The sequence below is a fragment of the Argentina silus genome (genome assembly GCF_951799395.1).
Source record: "Argentina silus genome assembly, chromosome: X".
Taxonomy (NCBI): Eukaryota; Metazoa; Chordata; class Actinopteri; order Argentiniformes; family Argentinidae; genus Argentina; species Argentina silus.
This window is the reverse complement of record NC_139653.1, coordinates 45,816,225-45,841,269: the sequence shown is the minus strand read 5'-3', so window position 1 is coordinate 45,841,269 and position 25,045 is coordinate 45,816,225. Positions and strand designations below refer to the sequence as shown.

Sequence of the window (25,045 nt, the reverse complement as noted above, 5' to 3'; positions counted from 1 at the left end):
AAAAGGTCAATACATAAATGGATGCCGGTGTAGAGGCTCAACATGAGTGTCTTCCAACAAATTGTCCGCTGTTCCCAGAATCCATTGTGTCTGATTATCCCCAGCTTGATCATTGTAATGGCTGGTGAGCTTCCTGTGGTTCTATTTACCTGTACATTTTTCATAGCTAATGCTCCTTTTATGGCTCTGCATTGATTCTTCTGTTTCTGTAGCCCTTCTTTGCTCTTTTCACATCCTCTTCTACGTGGACTGTATTGCAATTAGATATGGGCTTACAGCAGGGGAGGCTGGTGGAGGTAGAAATTGCAGGATGGGCTCATTGTAATGCATGGAACAGAATATGGAATGGAACGGAATGAGGAATGGTATCATTCCTGTGGTCCTCTGTGGCTCAGTTGGTAGAGCATGATGCTAACAATGCTTAGGTTGTGGGTTTGATTCCTGCTGGGACCATATATATACTGAAATGTATGCACTCACTGCAATGTAAGTCGCTTTGGATAAAAGCGTCAGCTAAATGACGTATATAGTATCAAACACGTTTTTGATACCATTCCTCATCCCGTTCCATGCATCACAATGAGCCATTTATGCCTCCACCAGCCTCCTAATGCTGACACAAAATGACACAAATGTCACAAATGCATTGTAATTGCATAATAATGGGATAGTTACGTTATGGGATAGGTTTTACCCTTACTTTTCGTGTGAAATAACACAGATAAACTACGTCCGATTACACTACAATACAGGTGCAACAATATGTCACATGCTGTGATATACTGTCATGACTGCGGCAATAATACTACGCAGGTACTGTAGAGAGAGCACTCAACGTGGCATGTCACAAGGCTCACAGTACTTCTTGTGTGAAGCATGTGTGAGGTTTATTGTCTGTCTACCTTGCGTCACATGACATTGAAAGCCCGCCCATTGACTTGTCCGCCTCCATTTTATATGTAGATGGCATTTATTGTAGAGGAGAAAATGTCAGCCAGAAGAATGCTCTCTCTGTGTGTGGCAGCCCTACCACAAGTCACATAAACGAGAAACAAAATTAAAAAATTAAAAAAAAACAGTAAAAAAAAAAAAAAGTGACGTGTCTAATATTCACCCTTCACCTTTAACTGTGTGAAAAATGTTCCAATCGGAGTGAAACATTGCCTCTACTTAGGGGGTGCCGAGCAGGTTCACGTAACCAAAGTTGACACTTATCTTCCAGCAGGGACACCCAGAGTAATTGGAAAACAAATGATCAGACAAAGTAAATTTGTTGGGGATAATAAAGGCGCAGGCTTTGCAGGGCAAGCAGAAAAAGGCAAATGGTGACAGGGTCACGGAACATGATGAGAATCATAATGTGGTTGTTATTTTCTGGCCTGTTTCCCCCTTTTGATCTGGATGAAACTAAAAACCGATGTTTAGCGATTGACTCACTTAATGAAGCCTTTCAAAATTAGTGTTTGATGCCATTCCTCACTTCTCATTACGTCCCATGTATTACAATAAGCACAAAACTAAAATAATAATTACAATAAGCACGTCCTCGGATTTCTACCTCCACCGGCCTCCCACAGCTGTTTGTATATGTAACACTTCCTTAAAATATCTGCGTCACCTACAGTACTGTAGCTTCATTATGGGTTGACTGGTGTTTGCTGAGTATATTAGCTGTGTGCGTGTATGTGTGTGTGTGTGTGTGTCTGCATGTGTGTGTGTGTGTGTGTGTGTGTGGGTGTGTCTGTGTGTGTGTGCGTCTGCATGTGTGTGTGTGTGTGTGTGTGTGTGTGTGTGTGTGTGTGTGTGTGTGTGTGTGTGTGTGTGCTAGTGGTGCCAAATGTGTGAGACCATTGAAATCTGTCAATATAGTTGATCCCTTCATAGTCTCTTGACAGTCAAGCTGATGTTTTTTTACAGCAACGTCACCGCTTTGTAAGCTGATTTTTATCAGGATTGATTTGGTAGCTGTTTTAAATTAAAGTCAGCATTTTCTATTCTTTGTTAATAAATCAAAATCATTTTGAATATAAAGTAGAATTGCAGGGTTCCTAGCATAGCAAATAAGCTCTCAGCCCCACCGTGAGGTATGAGGGGAATAAATTACCTCCACTTTTGTAATAACAAAAACAAATTACTTTACATTAGGCACAATACTAAACAGGCATAACAGCAACTTAATGGTGTGTTGTCAATTTGAAAGATCTACAGATGTATTGAGGATGTATTTGGAAATATTGAATGACTAGAATAATGTACAAATTCGGGAGAAAATAATTCACAAAACTCTCCTTGGAAGCTGTGATGATGCTACAGTCAGCAGAAGTCATTCACCAAAAAGTGCCAAATGTCACACAGAAAGTAGGAAGTGAAGCCAAAGTGAATTTTCAGTGCAGATGCACTCTGGGTGCTCTGACCCCATTAGGCCCTTCCCTCAGAGAAGCTCTGTAATAACACAATCTCAGAAGACGACAGTCACATTTTGATGTGTGAAAATGACAAAATGGAATGAAATCTGATTTGTTGTTTAAAAAAAAGAAAGAAAAAAAAGCAATTTTTCAGTAGAAGATGGAGCCATCATGACATGCTTTTTTTTCTCCGGACATTTTTTTTTCTCAACATTTACGAATGTCTCTCAGAATGTCACACTCTTATAGGCTTAAGATTGATTGATGGCAACCCACAAGAGAAAGGATCTCCATCGCGATCTCCTCCTCATCTCCTCATCTCTGATCAAAAAAAAAAAGGGCTGTTCAATGCCTCGTCCACATTTAGTCTCCATATCGCAACACATTGGTATTTAAGGAAGTGATCCGAAGCGCTCAGTAAAGAGGATGTGAAGACACTGTGTCATTCCAAAGAGCAGCAAAGAGGGAGGGGATGGAGCACGGGGGCGGGTTGGAGGGGGGTGGGGGGGGGGGTGTTGTAAGCTGCCTACTATAAAGTCTGTGCAAGGAAGAGGACTGACCTTTAACAATTACCATGGGACGATCGGAACCTTTCAATGCAGCCTCGGAAGAGCCACATCCCTCTCTTCCACCCCTGAGACACTTGATATTGCTGGCCTATTGCCAAGGATATTCTGTTAGTAGTTGTGCATTTACTAGATGGGGGGTTGTCAAGGTAACCACCCACACAAAATCATTTTTTTTCCACTTCAAAGGTTGGTCAGATGTGTTCAGAGCTTACAAGTGGTCTAATGTCAGGATGAAAAATAAATAAATAATAGCAATATGCCTCAATCCTATGTAAATGGCACAAATAAGAACCCTGGGTTCCCCCCAAAGAATGTAAGAGTGGCGCCGCGCCACTTGGCTCCACCGCTATGTAAACATTTCAGAGTAAATGAAACTGATGGAGTCATGATAGAGTAACTATCTTTGATCACCACTAATAACGAAAGTGAATGCGTTATTATGTTCCTCAGGTAATTCAGCATTTTAGCGGTAATTTTCGTGCATTTTGAGATTAATAATAGCAAGTCGGTTTCCTTAATGTAATCCAGCACCACCTTGTTCAGAAATCCTTGGGAGAACCTTGAGCACTATTGTCCTGGTATTATTAGGTGCTTATCTTTCCCTTTCAATTGGGGTTGAGGTATACCGTATACCTGGATCTAGACAACCAATAGCGACTCAACTTTTGAGTCCTTCTGAGGTCTGAAGAAGTATGGCATCAGAGCGGACTGTCCCATCTCTGGTGCTGCCAAACGGTCCTGCCAAGTCCCCAACCCACCGCATTCAAAGATCACAATGACTATTCTATTCTAGTAACTCCCATGGAAGCAGAGAATGCAGAGACAACTGCACACATTGTCTGTATTGCCTTTGAACCACATAATGAAACGAGTCTCCTTGATGTTTTAATGAAAGAAACAATTTAGTATTCCGTTTCTCCTTGGCTGCTTAGGAAGCTAAAAAACCCTGGAAAAAGGCATCTCCTTTAATCTTTTTTATGCTTGGGCGGAAGGGGCGCCTCATGCATTTAAATGGGACTATCCACCGAGCCACGTTTTTAGATGCATCAATAGGGCTGTAGGTGAAGGGTAGCCATATTTCAGGGGATAAGTAGGAGCCATAGCCCATCATTCTTGGGAGAGCTTTCTCCTCTCTCTTCTCTTCACTTCTTCAGTGTGGTCTATAGATGACCAGCCTTCGCTATGCACCTATTATGGAGTTATGGATGGGACATTGAGCAGGGGAGGGCTGGTGGAGGTAGAAATCGGAGGACAGGCTTATTCTGATGCATGGAATGGAATGAGGAATGGTCTCTCCCCCCGGACATTGAGTGCTGGGTCACATGCTTCTGGGACCAACGAGAACAATGGAGCCAATGGAGTAAATGTATTCTAATGCTCAAATAGCACACAATGTATATGACCCATGATCTGCAGTGCAAATAGCACAACATTTAGTTATATGACCCATGATCTGCAGTGCAAATAGCACAACATTTAGTTATATGACCCATGGTCTGTGGTGCAAATAGCACACAATTTATATGACCCATGATCTGTAGTGCAATTACATTCCAGGAGAGCATGATTTATTTTTTATTTATTTTTGTACCTTTATTTCACCAGGTTAGTCTCATTCAGATTAAGAATCTCTTTTATAAGAGAGACCTGGCCAAATAGCAGCACACAGTTACACATTTAGAGCATAAAACACAAGCACTACAGCTTAAAGCAACAGTTAACACATTGAGCAGCAAGAAGATTTGGGAAAATGAAGTGCCACTAGGGGTCAAAACATTTATATGCTCATTTAAAGGGATGAGCTCCTGTAATTCCAGGACCTTTTAAAGCTCATTCCAAGAGGAAGAGGCAGAGAATTGGAAAGCTTGTTTCCCTAGCTCTGTACGGGTCTTAGGCACAGTCAACAGAACACAGTCATATGACCGCATTTGATTGCTGGACAATATAGTTACAAGTGAAATGTCTCTGTCTCTGTTTTGCCTTCTAAATAAAAACATACAATGAATTAATCTCTGAAGAGCTAAGGAAGGCCAGCCCACACTCATATAGAGGGTACAGTGGAGATTGAGGGCTTTGGAGTTAGTAACCTCAGCGCCCCACAGTGTCCAGCAAACGTAATGACAGGGTTAGGGTTAGGGTTAGAGGGTTAGGGTTAGGGTTGCATAGGGTTAGGGTTAGGGTTAGGGTTAGTACACAATATCACAATAATCAATTATAGGCATGAAGGTAGTGGAGACAAGCCTTTTTCTGGTTTCAGAAAACAGTTCTTAAACATGATTTGATTTCCTATAACATTCCCTGTAACAACAATCAAATCAATGGTGTAATAAGTCGTTATTGTTTTGGTTATAAGACAGACAGCTGTTCTACTGAACCATCACTGAGGTATGATTAAGTCCTATTCATCATAATCAAGGCTTGATTATTTGAACTGACTGAAAGTCTTGGATAGTGTTACTTTAATACCCCCCCCCCCCCCCCCACACCACACACACACACACACACTCCCCCTACCTCACCACACACACACACACACACAGACACACACATACTCCTCCCCCCCCCCCCCACACACACACACACACATACCCCCCCTCCACACATAAACCCTCCCCCTTACTATGCTGTAACAGGGTTCTGTCACCTACTGTATGTTATGCTATGCTATTTCCATCCTACAACACTTCTCTGTCCACAGTGCTCCCTGTTTCGGCGTGTTGCCTCTCAACAGAGGTCGATCACACTGTTAGGGGCTTGAACCTGCCTTTTATCCCCAGCTGTGAGAGAGCTGGCCTGGCATATGCCCCAAATATGTCAGGGCTAGGGAGACAAGGCTACCAATCTCTGTCAATAGCATGTGCTGTCAAACATTCACGTTTGCATCAGGTGAGGCTGGTGGAGGTGGAAATCAGAGGACAGGCTCATTGTAATGCATGGAATGGAATGAGGAATAGTATGGAATGAGATATGGTATGGAATGAGGAATGATACGGAATGCGGAATGGTTTCAAACACACACCGTAAGGCATGGAACAGAATGAAGAATGGTTCTATCTCCACCAGCCTCCACTGGTTTGCATAACATCACAATAGAAGCTTTTCTAACAGTTGGTTTGTACCTCAGCTGTTGAACTGTGGGAGAAAAAAAAAAAGAGCTTGGTTACACATGTAATACACGGTCAAGATCTTTAACTCGTGATCTTTAAACAGACGTGGGTAGTTTAGCAAGAAGAGTATACGTTCATTAGTATCTTACACACGTCATCTCCTATTCTAATGAATGTGTCAGTTGACTGCACAACATCAAATAGTTCTCCCTTCTCCAGCTGCCTGCAGGGCCATTTCAGCTGGCCATATGGTGTTGGAAGCTGATGTTGAATTTATATACAACAACTCCCTCCTGTCTGTACACATATCACGATCACATTCACATTGTAGCAATTTTTTTTTTTTTTTTTTTCTTAAAATGATCCTTCTCTCCTTTTTTCTCCTAACAAACGTATAGTTCACAGTATCAAGCATTGAATCAATATAAGGGGGAACAGCCCTAATCCCCTAATCCCTAATCTCTCTCTGTCTGCCCCTCTCTGAATGCTGATACTCACAGGCACTCAGTTTGGTACACTTATCTCTCTCGGTGCAAGATGTTGGGTGATTTGCACTGGCATGCAATCACACTTTGTTGATGTTGTGTGTAGCGTGTAGATGACACACTCCCCATTGCTCACACACAGGGACGTAGGAAGTATATTCTGCAGGGGGGTGCGGCCCCCACCCTCCACCCTCTGCTCATGAGGGCCGAGTGGGTGAGTCTGTCCTGTGTCATAGTGCTCCGGAGCACTTCAGCCTGCGCAGGCACCTGAGGTTAAAAACGTAAAAGTCAAATGTCCCGCATCACTAACATTAACATCCGCCATTGCATCGATCAGTTTGGAATGTTCACATAGTTAATGAGGTGTGCAGGGCTTTGGAACACACTCGTGGTTGGCACGCCAACGGCAAGTTGGTCTGCATACCTTCTGATGTAGGGGGTTAGTTACATTCAAGATCACATTTTTAATATGAAAAATTAGGCAGATGAATGAAGCTCAGGCACATTTAAGTAATCAATTATTTATTTTATGAAGAAAAAAAGACACCTGATGACTACGGGCCTGCTCATACTAATTATTTGGAGCTTTTCAAGCAGAGCTGGCTTGTCGTTTGCGATTCTGCCAGTAAATAACATGTGTGCTTCTTATCTGTCCTCCAAGCTGCAAATCCTTTTAAGTGCACCACTTGGTCACATGCTTAAAGCAGTATAGAGAGAGTATGTGGAGATGTGTGTGTATGTGTGTGTGTGTGTGGGGGGGGGGGGTGGAGAAGGAAGGACAGAGAGAGAGAGAGACAGAGACAGAGACAGAGAAAGACAAGAAGGAGAAAGAGAGAGCAAAAAGAGAAAGAGGAAGAATGAAAGAGGGAGAGGAAAAATAGAAAGAGAAAGAGAAAGAGAGGGAGCAATATAGTCTGCCCTCCATAGACGGACAGCACAGCAGAAACAACATCTTATACACGGGGAAGGTTAGAAGGGAAGTGTCCGGTCCCTTCTCTCACCCAGGGCTGCCAGTCAGGCAAGATGAGGATAAAAGCCTGGATAGCACTGGGCCAGCTCTATCCTGTTTCAAGTTAGCCTAGTTGACATTGCAATGCACAAGCGATGAGAAGTGCCACACTAATCCTCAACTCCTTATCCTTCCTCTTTGATGAAAAGCTGGATTCCACATCCAATCAATTCTGCTGTAGCAGTGGTCAGGCTGTTTCTTTGTGTACAAAGATTGCCCTTTGATTTGTTTACAGAGATTCAGTTTCCTTCTATGAACCTGAAGCAGCCACTCAGGCTCAGTGCTAGGATAATGGATGTTGAGCTTTTGTTGCTGCACGGATACTGCGATGTACACTCACCGGCCACTTTATTAGGTACACCCTAACCTGTTCAACTGCTCGGTAACGCAAATATCTAATCAGCCAATCACATGGCAGCAACTCAATGCATTTAGGCATGTAGACATAGTCAAGACGACCTGCTGAAGTTCAAACCGAGCATCAGAATTGGGGAGAAAGGTGATTTAAGTGACTTTGAACGTGGCATGGTTGTTGGTGCCAGACGGGCTGGTCTGAGTATTTCAGAAACTGCTGATCTACTGGGATTTTCATACACAACCATCTCTAGGGTTTACAGAGAATGGTCCGAAAAAGAGAAAATATCCAGTGAGTGGCAGTTCTCTGGGCCTTGTTGATGCCAGAGGTCAGAGGAGAATGGCCAGACTGGTTCGAGATGATAGAAAGGCAACAGTAACTCAAATAACCACTCGTTACAACCAAGGTATGCAGAAGACCATCTCTGAATGCACAACACGTTGAACCTCGAAGCAGATGGGCTACAAAAGGGGGTCCAACCCAGTACTAGCAAGGTGTACCTAATAAAGTGGCCGGTGAGTGTGTATATATGTGTGTGTGTGTGTGTGTGTGTGTGTGTGTGTGTGTGTGTGTGTGTGTGTGTGTATATATATACACATACATACATACATACTTACATACATACATACATACATACATACATACATACATACATACATACATACATACACACACACACAGACACACACACACACACACACACACACACACACACACACACACACACATACATACATACATACATACACACACACAGATCAGTGCGATGGCTGACAGCAGGTGTACCTAATAAAGTGGCCGGTGAGTGTGTATATATGTATTTACCTATGATCTACTGTGTCATAAATAATAACTGAGAGTAACCTGAACCAATGGACGTCTGTAACAGTAGAAGAGTTGCCGAAACAACGGAAGCAAAAGTCTCGCTGCGTCACATTGATCCCAAGCTTTTTCCCCAGTCGTCACCATCGCGGTCTTGACAGTCTCATCCATCAGGCTTTTAAATTGAAATAAAGGGCCTTGATCCCCTTTCCTAATCCAAATGGCTGTGAAGCAAAGGGGTCTAAAGGCCAGTTCTCTGGAGGCATGGGGCTAATAGTCCCCATCCTCCTTTGTAGTTTTCACTTAATAGAAGGCACTATTACCATCATGGTGAGCACTTAACCTAATCCAATAGTTTGTAACAAACGGAGAGCAATCACGCACTATTGATTGGACGTTCTGATTCAGTGGAGGCTGGTGGGGGACAAGCTTGTTGTAATGCATGGAACAGAATGAGGGATGGTATCAAACACACATTGTAATGGATGGAACGGAATGAGAGATGGTATCAAACACACATTGTAATGGAGGAATGGAATGAGGGATGGTATCAAACACACATTGTAATGGATGGAACGGAATGAGGGATGGTATCAAACATGGGCTCAATGCATTACAGTCCTCTGATTTCTACCTCCACCAGCCACCACTGCTCTGATTGCTGTTTTCACTTTTCAGAAAACACATATTTGAGTGCTTTTAGGTTTGGAAATGTGAAGAGAGGAAGGGCAGGTGAGTATTGCTCCAGTCAAGGTATAATTTGTTAGTCGTACCTTAATTAGTTAATCGTTAAACAGTTAATCCCTTCTGGACCGATGAGAGACCAATTAAACCAGTTCAATTAATGAATTACTATTTAACAACAATGTAATCACTAGAGCAATACAGGGCACGGGCATAAGAGTGAAGTTAATGTGAACTGTTGTTTTGGATTACGCGAAGTCTTCTCCTAGAAGCCACTTTGAACAGTCCAGCCGCTGAATAGGAATGAACCGTAGCCCAAAGCACTCCGAGATACGGAGAGACTGACATGAGGAATTGGCTGGAGGACTGGAAGGTTGGAGGGCAAGAAGTAGTATTTAACCCAACGTCCTGTGAGGGAAAGGTTACCGCCAAGCGTCTATCCCCACTGTTGTGTTGTCTTGACCTTCCCCTTTTCCCATTATGTTCTTTGGCTTGTTTTGTTTGTTTTTATTACTAAATCAAAGCGATTGAATACAAATTGATTTGGCTTTTTTTGGCACAGCGTCCAGAACCATTGTAGATGAGTGCCAAGGTAAAACACATATTGCTTTTGAACAGGCCGTGCATTTTCCGGAGATAAGAATTATAGCTTATAGAATTTATAAATAGACACATTTTTCATGAGAGCGGACCTGCTCATTGAGCAGAGAAATACAGGCGATGCATTTTCTCAGCCCTGCCCTGTGTATGTGGCTTGTTAGAGATACTGCACTGCTACCCTTTTCTATCGTTTTTTCCCCTCTCAACACAAACACCAATTATTTGTTTGTATGATTTACGAGTCTCTGCCCTTCTCGAGACCTCTCCGACCTCCACTGAAACATCTCTACGGCTGTAAAAATGTACATTTTAATTAATCAGAGTTTTATCCTCCAGAGGACCTTAATCTTGCCCGAAAGCAGGAAATGCGGAAACATTTCTCAAGACTGTGCCCAGAAAGCTGCCCGCTCAGCTGCCTGCTCAAAAGGCCCCTTCAATGGGCATTAGTGTATTTGATACCCTGCCTCTACTTTGAAAGTTCAGAGGGAGCTTTAGTTGCGATCATGGAATGCTGCAGGCGATGATTACGTTGGTAGAGGGAACAGCTAGATACTCCAGCAATCCTCCCTGCCAGACGTGAACAATGGCAATCCAGGGACACACCCACTGTTCTATGGTTCTCTTCTCCACAGTAGGAGGCTGTTCAAAGTGTGCCATCTCTCTCTTTTTTTAGTTCTGCACCGCCAGTCAGAGGAGGCCACTGCCGAGACGCCCCAGGGCCTGTGATCAAACGCACTGGCGTCGTTGTCGCCAGCATACCCCCCCCCCACCACCCCCCGCAGTCGCCCTCTGTTTATTATGAGGAGGAAACTGCCAAATGTAAAAGTATTTTATGTTTTATGTTGAATACAGATTGTTATCCTGAAAAGTGACTATGGCACCGATAATGTAGAAGAGGATCAGTGATGAGTCACTGGTTTAGGAACATCGAGGAACAATAAGTGAAAACGGAATCAGAAACCAGCTGACGCATTGAAGATGCTTTGAGCCAGTGGAGGCCCGGTGGAGGTAGAAATCTGAGGGGGAGAAAGCAGAATGATAAAAAAAATGAATCCATATACTGTTATCAACATATGGAATCAAACATGTCCGTCGAGCATTAATATGGCCGCCATGATAAACATTTTTTTGGAACAGATTGGTGCACAGCAGGGGAGGCTGGTGGAGGTAGAAATCGGAGGACGGGCTCATTGTAATTGCATGGAACAGAATGAGGAATGGTATCAAACAAACTTCCTCAGTTATGTGGACTCAAAATGTCAATATCCAAGAAAGTGTGCTCACTTTTTTTCGTGTGTTCTGTGGGCATATAGACTTATTCATACACACTTTTCTCTCTATGACCTCAGAACCTATAATCCTATGAAGTCCCACTGAATTGATGGGTGCCTCTCGCTTAAAGCCCTTGAATGAACAAGATTGGCTAGCTGTCATTCTCACTGTTGCCGCGGTAACAGATTGCCTGTGTGGGTCAAGGTGTTGGAACGGGGCAGGCACCAACCATTCACAGGCTTGTTTGATGCTATTACATGTTCTGAGGTGTCACAACAATCTCCTAGGACACTCCCCAATTGTCTCTGTGTCCTTTGAGAAAATGTGCACCGACGACCTCGTTTCATAGGGAGAAAGTAATTGGCAGGAAGCTAACTCTAAAAGCCTAACTCAAGCCTAGCCGGGAGTGCTTTCCACTGATTATGCTCTAATGATCCAAATTACTGGAACATAATTGCCTGCATTTGGAACACTCAGGCCTGTGACTCCTCTGTCCAAGTGTCAGGTATAAATGTGGGTGGGTTAGGGGAGCAGGTAGAGACTAAAGACGTGACCAAAGAAACATTTTGTTATGATTGTTGAGTCAGTTATACTGTAGAGCAGGGGCGCCCAATACGTCGATTACGATCGACCGGTCGATCGCGTGACATTAAAATTTCTTTTTTTACGACGGACATTTGTGCTTCAGCACGGTACGAGGCAATTGAGCCAATGTGAGTGCGCCTCTTGATTGACGTACAATGCGGCCAGTCTGAGATCGCTTCTTTTCTACGGGTCACGTGTCACCATGCATTCGCGGTTAAACGCGCTACCTACTGCAAAACTCCAGTGAGCTAAGTGACCTAGTTAGCCTTCCAATTTATATATACTCAAGAAGGGATATAAAAATGAGTGGGGGAGCTGGACCAAGTAAGAAGCCAAAAACTTCCATGCGGAATGGGAGGAGGACTTTTTTTTCATCATGTCTCATATATATATATATGATATATATATATATATATATATATAGCATTTTTTAATGTAGGTAGATCATTTTGACCTGGTCATTTTGAAAGTAGCTCGCAAGCCGAAAAAGTGTGGGCACCCCTGCTGTAGAGAGTACAGTGGAAGCTGGTGGAAGTAGAAATTGGAGGAAAGGCTCATTGTGATGCATGGAATGGAATAAGGAATGGTTTCAAGGGCATGTTGTATCATGATTTTTATTTATTGATTATGTATTTATGTATCGTTATATTGACTATTCTTCAAGTAGATAGCTCTAACAGCAGACTAAACCATAGACTGCTGTTCTGATTGATAAGATGAATGTGTGTGTGTGTGTGTGTGTGTGTGTGTGTGTGTGTGTGTGTGTGTGTGTGTGTGTGTGTGTGTTGTTATGGAAAATACATTGATAGAACTGTTTTCAGGTTATACACTTTCATATGACTGATACAACTTGTGTAAATACTGTGATTACACTTTCTCTTGCCAGAAAGTTCTATAGCCATTGTTCTGAGAAGCACTGTATGATTTACCATTTGAACAGCGGTGATTTCGGAGGGAGTGGTGAGGGAGCGCAGTAATGGGGGAACAGACATATCTTGCCGATAGATGTGAAATGTTGAACGCCGATTGATCAGTAAGAGAGTCTCCCCATTGTTCATTCTCTCCCGCCCTCTCTCATGTAAACACAAGCCCATCAGCCGATAGCCTTGGTGGCGCCTACCATTATGTTTAAACTGTATAAAAGACAATCCTGATAATCGTCTCTTCAGACTTGTGCTGAACAGACCCCCGGATCTACGCTGGGCTGCTGTTACGCTCTTGTCTCTTGTTTGCAAGCAATAAATACCGGACTCAGATATCGTGGCTACTCAGGACTTGTTTCTTGATTCTTACCTCCGAAGAGCTGAAGTACAGAGTGGTAAATCCTAGACAGTGTGTGTGTGTGTGTGTGTGTGTGTGTGTGTGTGTGTGTGTGTGTGTGTGTGTGTGTGTGTGCGCGTGCGCGCGTGTGTGCGTGTGTGAATGCGGGCACAAGAGAGAAATAAAGAGAGAGAAAGTAAGAGGAAGAGAGAAAGTGAAAGAGAGAGAGATCTCCCACGGCGACTGTATTCATCGCCAGGTGAGTCATGCAGACAGAGTAAAGGGCTAGGCCCTGACAGTAAACACATCTATCAGGACATCCAAGCCACTGGAGGGGCTGGCGGCTGCTTTACGGCCGTCTGAGGTGGACCAGGCTGGGCCTTTGATCATCCCTAGCTCCCTTGTAAGCTTGGTTGTCAGGACTGTGTCAGGATGAGCCTTCAGCTCTGGGAGCGTGCCAGGTTAGAATATCACAAGGAACTGTGATGCAACTACAACTCTTTCAATGAGGTTGTATTTCTCTGTACTGTTTATGTGTTGGTTTTGAAGTGTATAATCAAAACATTTGTATCTTTTTCAAAACAAATTAAGGTAGGTTTCTGTCTGTTACAAAATGAGGTTTGTCTCACAATACTGTAAGTTGTGTATGATTGAAGATGAACATAAGAGATCATTTGAAAACATTGAATGTTCAAAGTCCAAAAATACTTCCGCAAAACACATTGGCCGCGTAAATACCCACAACCTTACCATGAAAATGCATTCCTTAGGAATGTGAGTCCAAGATCAACCTTGAAAAGGGAAAACATTCACATCTCTATGGGATCCTGGCCAGCAAGGCATAGCATTTTTCAAAGAAGTTTCCTTACAGATATTGTTACTTGAAGGTTGACCATGACTAGGATTAGCATCCTAGCTGGAAGTGATACAGATTCAAGCTAAAAAGGCCCCCTGTTCCTCTGTTGATTTGACTCATGAACTACCTCTATTTCTGTTTAGAAGCTGACAGGGTTATCGGTCTCCAAGCAACAGTTGTTTCGTCTGAAAACTCATTTTTATCTGTGCTTCTGTGTGCTGTTGTGGATTAATGCAAGGTTCTTCTTCCAGCCAATCAGCTCGTTGGTTGGTTTGCGGCCCAGTTGTTTGAGGAAAAAGCAATTGGATTTCCTGTCACTTCAATCTTGCCCGTATCGAAAAAACACATCTTCAATTTCTCTGGTCATTTGACTCACCCTATAACTCTGTATAGCTTCATTTAAAATGTTGTTTTGGCAATAACATACCTATGTTGTCAGATGATATTAATGGGGTTGTGAGTGTGTAAAGCATTCTTAAAGGGGTGTTGCTATACAGACAGTGTTATAATAACAGCTCTGTTGGAGGAAAAGAACAGTAAAGCATGTTTCATTTGTCTTGGATATAACAAGTATTTTTCTTGTTCTTTTTGGGGAATTATTTGTATTCATTTTTATTTCACAATATTTCACAATATGCTATGTTCACAACTCACACCCCCCCCCCATTCCATCCCATCCACCCACATATCAACACATACACACACACACACACACACACAATCACACAGACAGACAGACACGTGCACATGCACCCCCCCCCCCCCCCACACACACACACACACACACACACACACACACACTACACTACATACACTCAAGCTGTGAACATATAGGATATAACAAGTCTTATATATATATACTGTGTGTGTGTATGTGAGTGTGTATGTGAGTGTGTGTGTGAGTGTGTGTGCATGTGTCTGTCGGTGTGTGTGTAGTGTGAGTGTGCGTGTGCGTGTGGGTGCATGTGTGTGTGTTTGTGTGTGTGTGTGTGTGTGTGTGTGTGTGTGTGCGCATGTGTGTGTGTATAGAAGTTGTATTATTGGATGTCTCATGAATACATGCCAGATGCCTGGAAAACTTTATGGATCGTTGTGTTTGTACATTTTACATATTAATTAATAAAGTAGTATAACATATCTACATTCAGCATATGTAAGTCGTTAATCAATAGTTTGCTACCTTACCTTCATTGTGCACCACCTTTCCCCTATCCAGCCAAAGTTTTCAAATCCACAATGATGTATACCCTCTCCATGCACTCTGATTGATCACAGTCAAATTGCTGACCAACCTGAAAGTGAAGTGCATCTCGCTTTTCCTAATTTGCCAGTGCAGTTTTCTCTGAGTAAAAAAAAAAAAAAAACGCTCTGTGTGTTTTATTTGTTTGTGCACCGAGTAAATCTGAATTTGGAGGCAGCGTGGTCATTAAACACTACGCTTGGAAGACAAACGTTGGGCTTTTCATCGAACATCACTCATGCAACGCATGCACCTCTGCAGCTCGTTTAATCTTTTCTGCCGGTAATGGATGAGGTTTGGGTTCCGAAACTCTTTTAACTTTGAACAGGTTCTAACGACAAAAGTGTTCGAAAGTGCAGTAAGACTTTAGCATGAGGAACATACTTATCAGGCACTTATTTGTAGCTCATGCATGGTTACTAAGTTGCTAATTAGGTAATTATTTGGTTTTACTAGCCATTTATTAGGTCTTTATTCATTGTAAAGCTAATTTGTAGCTTATAAGTGCTTACTGAGATGCTAATTAGGTAATTATTTGGTTTTTATTTGGCATTTATTAGGTCTGTATTCATTTTACAGCTGAGGTTTGTTTGTTGTTAGCACTGTGGCTAATGTGACACAACCTCTCCTGTTGTTGATAATTGGTGATGGTGTTTAATCACCATGACATTTACATCAGGCTACACACAATGGTGCTTATTTCATAGATCTGCTCTTCATACACCGTTGTGTTGCGTTGTAACATTCGAGAAACAAATCAAAGCAGTCCTGTTTTTATCAGTTTCAGTATCACATTTCCAAGATACAGCCTTTCTTGTCATTTGCCGATCTATAAAAAGTATTCCAAGCATTCATCGCATCCCGTTTAGATTATTGCAAGTCCCTCTATTCTTCCCTCAGTAAAAAGTCCCTTTCATGAGTCCAAAATGCAGCAGCTATGTTTTTAACCAGAACTAGAGAAAGAGACCATATCTCCCCAATAGCCTCCCAACAGTGATTACCTCTGAGTTTTAGAATTTATTTTAAGATTTTACTGAACTCAGACACAGCTGGGTCTGGCGCCGGGCTATATTTCTGACCTTTTAATCCCCTACGAGCCTCTGTGCAGCCTAAGATCCTCAGGCAGGGCCCTCCTGCCCGTTCCAGAATCTAGACTGAAGACAAAAGGTGACCGTGCCTTTGCCATTAGGGCAAAAACTAATTTCTTCAAAACTAATTTTTATAGACTAGACTTTAATTTTCTAGTCTAAAAAAAACTTGGTAACACTGTTTTAAAAAGGTGCTATATAAATCAAGTTTAAACTCAAGTTTAATAAAAATCACGTTTAATAAATCAAGCACCACTCTCCATGCTTCAGGGGAGGCTGGTGGAGGTAGAAATCAGAGGACGGGTTAATTGCAATGCATAGAATGGAATGACGAATGGTATCAAACACCTGTGGTAATTCCCTGACTGTTCTTCACAACATCCCTTTAAGAAGGGATGCTCTTAGTGGTGTAGCACTCTCTCTTTCCCATCCTTCCTGTCAATCTCTACTGTCTCTATCCCAATAAAGCAGAAATGCCCTAAAAAAACATTTTTAAAAAATGTGTGCACTCACAACCCCATCAATGGAATGAGGAATGGCATCAAACAACACCATTCGTCATTCCATTCCATGATGAGTTACAATGAGTCCGTCCCTCGACTTCCACCGGCCTTCCTCCCCATGCTTCTACTACAGTTTTGTTGATCATAAATAACCAGGGTCTCTTTCTCTTTGCAGTCCCTGCAACCATTTACAAAGTTTCCGAAGACCTCACTGTGAATGAAGGCAGCAACGTGACAATGACTTGTCTGGCTACTGGGAGACCGTATCCCAACATCGGCTGGCGACTGCTCAATCCATCAGGTAAGAGCCAATAAGCACGCAAAGGCCAACATCTCTTTCCCATCAAAGGACCAACATGTCATCATCGTTTGTCATCTCAGTTTATCTGCTCACAGGGTTTGGAGTGTGTGTGTGTGTGTGTGTGTGTTTGTGGGGGGGGGTTAGGGGGGGGAGTTCAGAAAGAGCTTTTGACTTGATCCAGATGACTCAAGACGTTGGGATTTGTTCTGTTACTCACCACTGTTAATTATCCATTTAGGCCAGGTCAAATTAATTAGTCGTTCAACTTTTACCTGGTAGGCTGTAGGGGATTATTTTTATTTTTATTTTTAAATGTATTTGCTTTGTGAACCACACAGTGTAGTGTTAATGACTACAATTATGTTCAGGACGCACCAAAGTTAGTGAATGATAATCGTGGCAGTTGGCTAAAGCGCATCAGTGTAGGCTGGTGGAGGTAGAAATCGGAGGACAGGCTTATTGTAATGCATGGAATAGAATCAGGAATGGCGTCAACATGTTCTTCATTCCATTCCATGCATACAATGAGCCTGTCCGATGTCAGCCTCCACCAGCCTCTCCTGGAGCACAGACTGTAGACTGGTCCGGGACCAGGCTAAATGCTGGCGACTGCTGAGGAAAGACAAGACATCCCATTGCTTAGTGTTTTTGTCCCCCACCAGATGTAGTCAATACATCAGATTTGAGGCAGCAATTATATCACCGCTGTGCTGACTGCCAGCTAAGCCGGTGCACCTGCAGGTCACACCTGTAGGATATCAGCGTTGACAAGCTGTCAGGAAACCACAACGGATGCCCAGAAACCCTTCGAAACCAGACTCATTCTTAGATTACAAAGACAAAACTGAAGGTGTCTACCTATGAGAGGGGAGGGGTTGGGTAACACTGTGCTGGGCGTACAGTGTGCTACAAGAAGGAACAGTACTTACTTATTCCACCTGTGAAATGACCAGCATCACTCAACTCTATTACAATACAATTACAAAGCAATTAATTAATTACTATTCGAGAACATGTAAATATACAAACTAAATAGAACATGGGGAAATTGCTATATGGGGCAATTGCATACTGTATGAAGTGATAACAGGTTTTACAGTAAATTATACAATGGTTAGATTCGGCGTTTGATGGATTTACATTTAGATTTGTCACAATGATATAGCCCACCCCCTTGTGTGTTATTGTTTTGATGTTACACTGTTTAGTGAATGCATAGACCATGACAATCAATCGCCAATTATCCACAGAAATTCCTCCAATCGGAAAATATCTAGGTGACGGTCTCAAACGTCTGGTTAAACCCCAGTGTGCAAGCAAGTCCCCCCCCCCCGCTGAAAGCATAAGGCTTGAGTCTGGAGAATAATCAAGATAAGTTCGCCACATACCTTGTCTCATCTAATGACTTCAGTGATAGATGGGGTCCACAGTACCGCCGCGTACTGTAGCAGGGTAATCCCAGCCAAGTGAATAGCTGTTCCTCAGTGTTGGGGTGTTTATGGCATAGGTAATAGAAGAGAGCCTGGAGGTGTCCACATTGATTATCGTTGTCGTTTGTTCCCGGAGGGTCGCCTGGGCAACACTACAGTATGCACCACTTCCTCACTCGTTTACTAGCTCTGATGTTGTTGTTGTTGTTGTTGTTGTCAGCCTCCGGTTCGTTACTAGGCAAGTTAATTAGTTTTTTATTGGAATGTTGTTGTTGTTGTTGTTTTTTTTTTTTTTGTTGTTGTTTTTTGTTGTTGTGGGCAACGGAAGGGGAAGATGGAGAAGAGGAAAACATGTAGATCTCCCCCGTCTCCCCCTTCCTCCCCCTGTTCCATCAGAGTCAATGCTGATGTCCCTCTTACAGACGAGTCAGATTGACAGGGTCCTGTCTTGGCTCACGTGATGCTTATTCCTGATGAATATGGAACATGCACATGTGTATCGGTCAGTGGAGGCTGGCGGAGGCAAAAATCGTAGGATGGGTACATTTTAATACATGGAACGGAATGAAGAACGGTATCAAACTCGTATCCAATGCACGTGGGTTTGACACCATTCCTCATTCCATTCCATGAATTACAATAAGATCATCCTCTGTACCGTAGGCCAACACTATTGACATGATTTACTGTAGCAGAGAGACTACAACTGAAACAAAGCATTGTTAAGAATAACAACTGCCATTGTGCAGTTCAGCTGATCAATAACACGGTCAGGAATGAGTGGTCTTGTCCGGATCCCTCCCTCAATGAATTATCCCATACTTCCCTCTACAAAAATCCCGGCCTCCCCCTAGTTCTTCGTCTCCCTGAAGTTGTGTGGTGGGACAAATACAGACTTAGCATTGTTGGTACAACGCACCAATGAACTGTTATTGTTGCCACAGATATGTATGGACTTTTTATGTGCAACCATTTGATTAGGACGACGTCGGGCGGTTGCATTTTTTCTCAAAACCGTTTCATTCAGCGGCTATGTGGGCCGGCGTTCCTCTTATTGATCGAAAGCGCATTGCGAGGATGTAGGGAGGCGGTCGATAGTGGGTGGAAAGAGAGCAGAAGTGTATCTGTAAAGGTCGCTGGTGGGGGCGCGGTGCGGGGTGCGGTGGTGCGGGGGTGCTGGGGGTGCGGGCGTACAGGGGGGTGGGGGCAACCCGCTGAGAACGCTTTGAAGAAAGAGGAAACTGTTGGTCAAGCAAGGAATCTTTTAGTGCTCTGTTTCCCCAGACCCACGGAAATAGAAGTCAGACAAGAATGAAAAATACATGCCCTTTGGCACTTTTCCTATGACACGCTCCAGGGAGAGGAGAGCTTCCACACTGACATGAGATGTACAGCACACGGCTCCGGGATAAAAAAATAAAAAAATAAAAAAATAGTTTCGGAACAAAATAAATTATGTACATTTAAGCATGCAAATAAGAAGTCTCATTAAATGTGTGATCACTCACATCGTTGGGTAACTCAGGGGCTGAAAAGCAGTTAATTAATGTTAAATTATTCATTTGAAGTCTTCACCCCCTACTATAATACCATTTGGCAGTCGTTTATCGCTGCGGGGGTAGCTACCGCCAACCTCTGTTCTACTTACTGTATACTAATCCTCACACACACCTGGACACGGCAGGACAGCTGGCCCCTCCAAGACAACAGTCCCCCACCATACACCGTCTTATCCCAGCTCCTTGTTGTTGTCCTCAACCGGCTCACATGTACATTGTGTATATCTCAGACGTGGCTCAAATACATATGACTTGACAAACAGCGTCTGAATACTTCTGAGCTGCGCTCAATTTCCTTGATACATAATGCATGCATTTGACCCGGGTCTGCTATACTGCGCGTTGTCAAACACAGCATTTGGTCGAATCACTGAAACATGCTGCTCGGTGAGAGAGAGGCACAGATTAAATTGATGTGTATTCTCTCCGTACAAGGCCGACTAGACGTTGAGTTCTTTCGATGTCTGCCTTCCACACACAGTATTCTATGAAAGCAACCGTGCCTCAGTTCCATGCCAGGACTGTCTCCCTCTGTCAGCCATCTCCTCTCTCTCCCCTCCCCCGGAGAAGCACAGTGTCCCCACTTCTGTCAGCATGGGGATTGAAGTGGCAATTCCCAGGACATTGGAGAGACTCTCCCTACGGTTCAGGGGTTCAGTTGTCAGGGGTTTGGGAGAGGGGGGGTGGGGGAGGGTTGGGGTGGGGTGGGGTGGGGGGGGGGAGGCTAGTGAGATATATCTGTGGTGGGTGGTGGCTGACAGTCTCTTGTATGGGTCGGGTAGCGGTGGTAGTGGGGGGGGGGGGGGGGGGGAGCTAGTGGCTGACACTGTGTTGTATGAGTGTGTGTGTGTGTGGGGGGGGGGGAGTGGTTGGAGCAGGCAGCTAGTGTCTGACAATCTCCAGGCGCCAGCGCCCCTGACGTGTGAGATGTGACAGGTGGTTGTCAGGGTGACTCAGGTTCAGCCCGACGCCCTGACTGGGCCCGAGTGGCACATGGAGAGGCTGGTTGCTGCCTGCTGAGGTTCTGCCCCCGCCAGGGATGACACATGTAGGGGAGGGGATTAACAGGAGCCCCCTGAGGGAGGAGCAGCGCCACATCTGGCTCTCAGCTGATCTCAAACCTGTTCGTTGTCACTCATCGTGCCTGTAATCACCAACCGCTGACCCCAGATCTCTTGCGGCACACTTGTCACTGTGCTATACATTCCAAGGGAGGCTGGTGGAGGTAGAAATCGGAGGACAGGCTCATTTGTAATGCATGGAATGGAATGAGGAATAGTACAATGGTGTGTCCCCGTCCTCCGTCCCCCGTCCCCAGTGTCTGTCCCCCGTCGCCCTTGTCCATCCCCCATCCTCCGTCCCCCTTGTCTGTCGTCCGTCCCCCTTGTCCGTCCCCCTTCCCCCATCCTCCGTCCCCCGTCTCCATGTCCATCCCCAGTCTCTATCTCCCATGTCTGTCTACGTCCTCCGTCCCCTGTCTCCATCCTCCGTCCCCCGTGTCCATCCCCCGTCCCCTGTGTCTGTCCCCCATCTCCATCCCCCGTCCCCTGTCTCCCGTCTCCCGTCTCCATCCCCCATGTCCATCCCCTGTCCCCCGTGTCCATCCTCCGTCCCCCATCCCCCATCCCCCGTCTCCATCCCCCGTCTCTCATGTCCATCTCCGTCCTCCGTCCCCCGTCTCCATCCCCCGTGTCCGTCCCCTGTCCGCCATCCCTTTTCATGGTGGAATGTGCTCTGATGGTGGTGTGACCGGAGTGTCCTTGGTAAACATACAAAGAGTATTTCCCAAGGCAAGCACAAGCTATTAGACAGACCCCAGAAGTACTCTAGCTGAATGAGCACACACAGACCAGTCACAGACCAGTCACAGACCAGCTTAATTGTACCTGAAGCTTCAACAATGTGCATTATTAAAGGAAATAGATTTGTTTATCTGATGATGCAGTGAAAAGAATAGCATAGGCCATAGGTCCAATGGGAATGATATCTCTTAAAGCTTATTTGTGTCTTGTCAAGAAGTCGTCCACTGCTATAGTCATGTTAGAATGTATGTAGCATGGTGACTGCTGATGGCACATGTTCTTATCAAAGGTTTGACTTTACTGATGTATAGTTGATTCACTTACTTAGACAAATGTACTTATTGTAGGTCGCTTATACTGTATGTAACCCATGGTCTATGCTTATATGAAAACCCAGTGTTTATACTGTGTGGTTGGGTCGGTTGTGGTACTGTAGCTAAAGCCATATGACCAAAAGAATGTTAAAGATGGTTTAATTGTACTATAAATGCATGCAGTGTTTTAGCATAGTCATTTATTCATAAGCTTCCCTTCTGAGAATGTCAGAAAAAAACTAACTTGAGCTTGTGTTAATTATGTATTAACCCATCACCTAAACAAGATCAGTCAGTCCTGACAAAGAGATAGACTCCATGTGTTAGCAGTAGATAAACCCAGGCCTTTTCTATTCCAACAGTTCCACACAGACACAGAGAGTCATGTCGACAAAAGAACATAAATGTCGCAGAGCCCTTTTCAATTTTCTGTTCTTTCCGGAAGTTTCCCTTCCCAAATCAACTGCTTAACATAAATTAGTATTCACAAAATAAATATAACGTTTCACACGGTGGTAAATGACGCTCATGAATAATGCATGTAAAATGCAAATGAGCATCCAGTTGCCAGCTAACTGCAGTGGTGTTGGTACGTGATGCGTAGAGTGTCTGTCTGCTCTCTCTCTGATGCTGCGCTTCAAATCTGCCTCTTCGCCTCTGGTCATGATCCACACATTCATCTCCAGAGACAACAGGACCTCACGGTTAATTTGTATGGTATTCATACAAAAAGCAGAACGGACAATTTGTTTGAAATCTCTTACGACCCGGTTTGTGTGAAAAACAATGAATGCGTGGACTTCTGTAGCAGTTAGGCAGTATTAGGCATTCACTTTTAGTGGTTGAGGTTAGGGGACGTTGTCAGGGGAAGGTGTTAGCAAACATAAGCATCAGCAACAACAATTAGCACACACAAACAAAAAAGCTTGATCAACCATGGTTTGAACTAGAGATGGGTCGGGTGCTAATAACCTCACCAACCTCTAATGAGGCATACTGCCTTATTGAACTGCCAGGTTCTGCCTTTCCTATTGAACTGCCAGGTTCTGCCTTTCCTATTGAACTGCCAGGTTCTGCCTTTCCTATTGAACTGCAAGTATAAAGGTTCCTTTCACGTCTGTTCAGTCACATTCATAGCTTTTCAGACGACCTTCGTCATAAGATTTGGTGTCCTGCTTTTTGTATGAATTCATACTAATTAACCATGAGATTTCCATTGCCACATTGCTTGTACAGTAAATACAGGCTTTCAAAAGGGTAGCTATGGTTGTTCTGGAGGAAAGGTCCCGGTGGTGCTGCAGTGCTGGAGTATCAAACGTGAGGAGAATTCCTCTGATTCCTGATGCTAATCTGACCAGGATGAGAGCTGACCCACAGAAGCCCACCAGATTCATCTGATGAGTAATGTGGGAGCTGAGCTCACGTGCGTGCGTGCGTGCGTGCGTGCGTGCGTGCGTGTGTGTGTAATGTTAGGGTAATTGAAGGTAGTTGTTGAAACAAACTCTTAATTATTCTGCACGATGCAAATAATCTTTCACCACGCATTTATGACCTGGAGGTTCACAGCTTCCTTGTTGTTATAATGTTAACAAATCCTGCAGCTAGACTGCATGGTCATAGGGCCAGAGGGCTTTTATCTTTTATACGAAAGTAGAATCTGTCGAAAAATAATTGTATGCGTTGTCTTTCAGTGTTGCTGGTATTGCAGGGCTACATCACAAATTAAAGCAAGGCATAAACTGAATTGAGCTCTTTCATCGAAGTCAAAGTTCAAATTAATTTTCACAGTGAAGTTTTCAAAGTAAGGTTTAAAAAAAAAATGCCAAAAGTAATAAGCATATTTCAATTGTAAATTAATGAGTCAAGGAGTGAAAGTGGTTCATTTAGTAATAATAGCATATCAAATGATTATATATCTGTCATGCTCCTGGGTACAAAGCATGTATGAGAAGTGTGCTGTTGAAGGGGTTTGGTGGGTTTAAAGGTCCAGTATGAAACATTCAAGCTTTCTTAATGCTTCCTAATGGCTGTTATGATTATGTTTAATCAAATTGTGCACGCATGCAGAAACACAACAGCTAATGTCCGACACTGCAAGTCTATTTCGGGAGGGTTATGTTATTATTATGGGATGTTGTTGTTTGGAAATTAAAATGTTGCCGTGGTAGTCAGAGGTGGCAGATTTCCAACAAACATGCGTGCGTGCGTGCGTGCGTGCGTGCGTGCGTGTACGGCATGCGTGTGTCAGAACTGAAGTACAACATTGGCTTTCTTTGATTGAATGAGCCCAGGACTTTGAAGGGAGGATAGTAGAGATGGTACCTGTTCATGTTTTAGGGTCCAGTCGGAGCCCAGACACACACACACACACACACACACACACACACATACTATCACATTCCGCTCAAGCATACATACAAATATTCCACACACACACACAACATATATACGGTTTGAATTCCTCTCATACTCTCTCACACAGAGACACAGATCTGTCACACTACCACACACACACACACATACCACCACCACCACCACCACCACCACCACCACACACACACAACATATCTATGGTTTGAATTCTTCTCATATTCTCTCACTCACAGAGACAAAACTGTCACACACACACACACACACACACACACATACATACATACAAATACACAAACATACACAAACTGTCGCACTACCACACATATACAAAATATCTATGGTTTGAATTCCTCTCATACTCTCTCACTGACACACACACGCACACACACACACAAACTGTCGCACTACCACGCACACACACAAAAT

At 43.7% G+C, this 25,045-nt stretch overlaps 1 protein-coding gene across 1 annotated transcript in view; it reads left to right on the top strand.

Annotated features, from left to right (window-relative positions):
* lsamp (limbic system associated membrane protein) overlaps window positions 1-25,045 on the top strand; it is a gene marked incomplete at its 5' end in the record, with an annotated part of 140,930 nt that overhangs the window by 102,249 nt on the left and 13,636 nt on the right. The window contains one exon of the mRNA XM_083694545.1: window positions 17,016-17,141. Coding sequence (XP_083550671.1) covers window positions 17,016-17,141 — 126 coding nt within the window. The remainder of the gene's footprint in view (window positions 1-17,015; window positions 17,142-25,045) is intronic.